Genomic DNA, 4,819 nt, shown 5'->3' with positions numbered 1-4,819 from the left:
GCAGAGCTCACCCATCTCTGTTTGGCGCCGACCGCGCAGCGCGTCGGCGAAGGAGGGTCGAGTAGGGTCGAGGAAGGACGGGACGAGACGGTGAGGCGCATGGCCCGATTCGACCACAGACAGCTCGCCCTACACAGCGGGGATGTAGCGGTGTTGTCGCAGGGGCAGGTGAGCTGTGGCGGTGCATGTGCGCATATCTGCTGGCTTGATGGATGCCGAATAGACATGGTGCAAAGGAAAGGGCTGGCGTGTCGTCGTCTCTCGGCTGCCTTTTGCTTCCTAATGGCACCTGAGTCGAGCACACATACGCGTACACAGACGTCCACGTTGACGGTGTGGTATGTGCGAGCGTGTGTGCTGGCGAGAACCTCGTCGAGTGAGGAAGAGAGAGGAGAAGAAGAGCATGCAGGGGTGCAGCTGTGCAAGTCGTATGCAAGGATTCGATGAACATCTCGCACAGGTGGACGCACTCGCACGCGCAGCACTGTGTAACAGCACCACGCTGCACATCCTTATCTTTCTCGCCCTTGGCATCCCCTTTTCTGTGCCCTACTCGATGCTTTTTTGTTGTTTGGGGCTTCGAGGGGCCGCAGCGCAGGTGTGTACGCAGCCGCACTCTTTTGTTTTCATCTCAGCATGCGATCATCATCGAATCCGTATCTTGATTGGTAGATCATGTAGCAGACGAAGGACATCAGCATGACGCAGATGGGACCAGATGACGTGGTTCTACAATAAGGCTTCTGCTTCGTCATGAGCCGTCGCCTGCTCATCGGCAGCTTGCGTGGTGGGCGGTTGCTGTCACCTTGCTGCGGTTGCAGCAGAAGCCTTGCGGTGGGCTGGCCAATGTGAAGTCGGCGACGAGGGCAGAAAAAGGCGCTCAAGAGCATCGGTTCGTTCTCGGTCTCCTGAAGCTGCATGAAAGCATGCAACGAGAGGTCGATGGGACGGAGATACACAAGGAAAAAGACGGAGTGCATGCGTGAGGTAGACAGGGGTGCGTGGGCGCACGTGTGTCGTTGAGAGTTTGTGTTAGGAGCGCATGCGAAACGATTGCGACGGAGGAAGGCAGTTTAAGTGGCAGTCTCCTTCCCCTTCGTCCTCACATCTTCTCCTGAGCATGCCACAGGAGGCAGATGACACGGACATCGTGCATTTCTGTTGTGGTTGTTACTGCTTGTGCCTCCTCTTCCCTGAAACACGCGCGGTGGTCACAGACGGAGGAAGCGAGGAGCACACCCACAGAGTCGCATGCACGAGTTCTCCTTTTTTGTATTCGTTTTTGTTGGCGCGATTTGCGTCGCTCTATCTTCGACGTGGACGCCCCCCTCCACACGGCACGCCGCGTGCACGCGCCCGGCAGGCACACGGGAGAGAGGGAGAGAGAGCGGGGGAGAACGTGCCAGGCAGTATTCAAGCGTTCATAACGAAGAGGAACGCGGCAAGACCGCGATGGCTCATAAAGAAGCGCATCCGATAAAGAGGTACGAGAGAGTGGGAGGGGAACGAGCAGGGCAGCTGCACGAACAGCCCTCGGGGGGGGGGGCGGGGATTGAATCTTTTTGCAGCAGCGCCTTCTCCAAGAGGAGCAGAGAGAGGGATAGGTGAACTTCGAACGATTCGTGAGCCACCGCCATCATCTACCCTCGGCAAGGCTGCCGTTGAAGCCGTGACTCCTCTCTCCCACCCACTAAACCCGCCTAAGACTACTTTCCATACATGGCCATCACCACGAACAGGGCTGCAAAGGACCACATCAGGATCCACCAGCTGTCATCCAGCTGCACCCGAGGCTGCCGGTACGCCTGCGGCGCGTCAGGATCCAGCGGCGGCGGCGGAGCCACCATTCCGCGCATCGCTTCGCCGTAAGAGTCGCTCTGCATAGTCATAATCCGCTGACGTGCCGCCACAATATGCTCTGGATCATCTGCGTACGCGGGGTCGCTGCGGAGGTCGCGCTGGTAGGAATCGGGCTGCGGCGGCATCATGTCCTCGCGCGTCGCAGCCGGTGCGACAAACTGCGGGGCATACGTCGGCGGTGGCGCTCCACGTGGGGCCGGGCCGCGGTTTGGGTGGCGTGCTTTTTCGGGCGGAAAGAGTGGCCTCGCACCGTCCTTGGTGGTGATGGTCGGGCCTTCGTAGAGTCCGGTCGGCGCCCTTCTCGCCTCCCTGTCGATATTGCGCTGCATCTCAGCCAACCTTACGTGACGCGGAGAGGACGTGTAATCCTGAATAGTCCCTTGAGGAGTGTAGGGGATGCCGCGAGTGTAACCGCGCACAGCGGTGGTCGTGTTGGCACCGGCGATGCACCCGCAAAGGCCATCGCTGCGCGCGGCTACACACGCGCATCCCCTGGCGGCTCCTTGGCGCATTCCAGCGGAGTCTAGATGGGAAGAGAAAGTGTCGTGCACGTGCACAGAGCTGCACTACACCTTCGTCGCCAGTTACGGAAGACAGGGAGCCCACATACGAAAACGGCACAAAGCACTTTACCTTGGCATCTTACGCGGACGTCGGCACCAGCGACACCCGCAGCAGGCTCAGCAGTCTCACCAGACAGGCGGCGAAGGCCCGCCAAGCAACATATACACAAGAAACAGAGCGGGGGGAGGGCAAAGGTGTTGTGTGTGTGCGTGTGCATCAGAGGAACGGAGATGTCGGCAAGGTGCAGCCGTTCTCATCTGTTCGGCTTGGGCGCACGCTAAACTGCGGCGATGAGACGGGTGGGGTGGGGTGGACGGCAGAGCAGTCCATCACAGGGGCGCAGGCTCAAACCTTCATATTACAGCTCCTTTTCCCGCGCGCTTTCCGGGCACTCCTCGACGAGACGTAAGCTTGTGACTGAAAGGCGATGAAGTAAAGGCAGAGGAGGGGCACGCCAGAGACGCAGTAACACAGGCGGCAGCGCCGTCGTGTGTATGCGTGGTGCGCTGCAGTATAGCCATCTGTAAAGCCGAGTTTGCACGTGCTGACCTTCAACCCTAGGCTGCTGAGGTGCTGAAAGCGTCCCCCTCACAGCGACGGCGCGAGACAGGCAAGCCGGTGAGAGAAGAAAAGGGCAGTGGCGGACGGGGCATCCGAACTCTCGACGCCGCACCGCGTCTCACGCCTGCCCCGCCCCCTACATCGCCGCTCTACGTCTTGTCTTCGCCCTCACGCTCAGAGGGGTGATGCTGTTCACGTTGCTCCAGCGCCCAAGCGCGCACCGCGGCGCGCTTCTGCTCCTGCCCATGCGCTGAAAGCACGTAAAGCCACAGTGGCACCATGAACATGATGACAATAACGACGGAGGCGCTCGTCTCGCGCTCACTCTGCCGCCACATGTTCTCGGCGGGTGTCTCGGCTGGGCGAATGCGCGACGGCGCATTGCCAAAGTGCCGGGCAGGTGTGCAGACGGCAACGCACGACACACACCTGGCGGACGAGATGGTGGCGGAGGATGACGTGGTGAAGGTCTTGGAGCAGGAGAAACAGAGGGTGCCCGAGAAAGCGACTAGAGTCTGTAGGGACGACGATGTACGGCAAGAGTGCACAGCCCCGGAAGAGCCGCAGTCAGCGCCCGTGAGATGTCGAAAGGCAAGGCACCTGCGCATACGCCTGGCGATATATCTAAGTGTATGTAGCTGGAGAACATGAGCACGTGCAAGAAAGATGAACAGCGTAAGAGAGAGAAGCCTTGAGCACGAAGACGCTCACGAGAAACATTGGCCGAACTACAAATCGCGGAGGCGAGAGGCCTTGCGGCTGCTGAGGCGGCCTATATGCACGCATGGCCTCGTCGCTTCCTTCGGTCATCCCTCAGCACCATCACGACAGTCCACAGCAACAGGGCAAACAAGACATTGACCGCGGGGCACACAGCATGCATGGCGCGTGTTTCCGCGACTGATGCTCATCCCCCTCCACTCTAGTGGCGGGCGCGGCGATAGTGGTAAAGAAGAAGGCGGCACAGACTTAAAAGGTATGGCAGCCGCGAAAAGGAAGCGGGGTAGCGTCTCCATCCGTGCCCGCCCTCCTCTCCAACTCCACAGCTAGTCAGCAGAGCCACTCATTTCTGTCCTTTAAGTGTGTCTCAACGTCTTGTTTACATTCAGGTCGTTGCCCCGCCGCTGCCGCATGTGCACGTTCTCTTCACTCTGAAAACCCGGGCAGGCAGACATCGTCGATCGCGGTCTTCACGCCGCAACCAATGTCCGAAACCGGCACACAGAGCCACAGTCCCCAGCGAAAGCGCGAACCAGCAAAGAGCATTACATGTGCCGATAAAGATATGCCTGTCACCATCTCTAGTCGGCATCCATCAAGCCAGCAGATATGCGCACATGCACCGCCACAGCTCACCTGCCCCTGCGACAACACCGCTACATCCCCGCTGTGTAGGGCGAGCTGTCTGTGGTCGAATCGGGCCATGCGCCTCACCGTCTCGTCCCGTCCTTCCTCGACCCTACTCGACCCTCCTTCGCCGACGCGCTGCGCGGTCGGCGCCAAACAGAGATGGGTGAGCTCTGCATGCCTTGATGCGGGTGGGCCGCGCTTGTGGTTCTGCTCGAGGGCGGCGGCGGTGGCGCCTCGTGCGGGCAACAGGCGGTGGTCTGGGTGCGTGACGGATGAGCGCAGGGAGGACGCTGGCCACGTCCCGGTGAGGGCCCTGTGAGACCCGGCACTCGGTCTGTACGCCATGCTTCTTCCTTAGCCAGCTCAACCCGCGGCATGCAGTAACGCGGTGTGTGGGCTCGCCGCGTGGGAGTGCGCAGAGCTCGGTGGTGCCACTCGGGCTACTCTGGTCATGCCTCCGGCATCTGCGCCACATCAGCCCAGC

The 4,819-nt window shown here is 60.4% G+C and overlaps 2 protein-coding genes across 2 annotated transcripts; both read right to left on the bottom strand.

Annotated features, from left to right (window-relative positions):
* Nucleotides 1–1,706: 1,706 nt before the first annotated feature.
* LDBPK_230260 (hypothetical protein, conserved) lies at nucleotides 1,707–2,189 on the bottom strand (the record flags this gene model as incomplete). The annotated part of the gene is made up of 1 exon (XM_003860879.1): nucleotides 1,707–2,189. The coding sequence occupies one exon, from the start codon at nucleotides 2,187–2,189 to the stop codon at nucleotides 1,707–1,709; it is 483 nt and encodes a 160-aa protein (XP_003860927.1).
* Nucleotides 2,190–3,134: 945 nt separating this feature from the next.
* Nucleotides 3,135–3,593, bottom strand: LDBPK_230250 (hypothetical protein, conserved; the record flags this gene model as incomplete). Its single annotated transcript, XM_003860878.1, has 1 exon — nucleotides 3,135–3,593. One exon carries the CDS (start codon nucleotides 3,591–3,593, stop codon nucleotides 3,135–3,137), a length of 459 nt encoding a protein of 152 aa, XP_003860926.1.
* Between the last annotated feature and the right edge of the window lie 1,226 nt (nucleotides 3,594–4,819).

The sequence above is a fragment of the Leishmania donovani genome, chromosome 23 (genome assembly GCF_000227135.1).
Source record: "Leishmania donovani BPK282A1 complete genome, chromosome 23".
NCBI lineage: Eukaryota > Euglenozoa > Kinetoplastea > Trypanosomatida > Trypanosomatidae > Leishmania > Leishmania donovani.
This window is presented reverse-complemented; position numbering and strand designations above follow the sequence as displayed.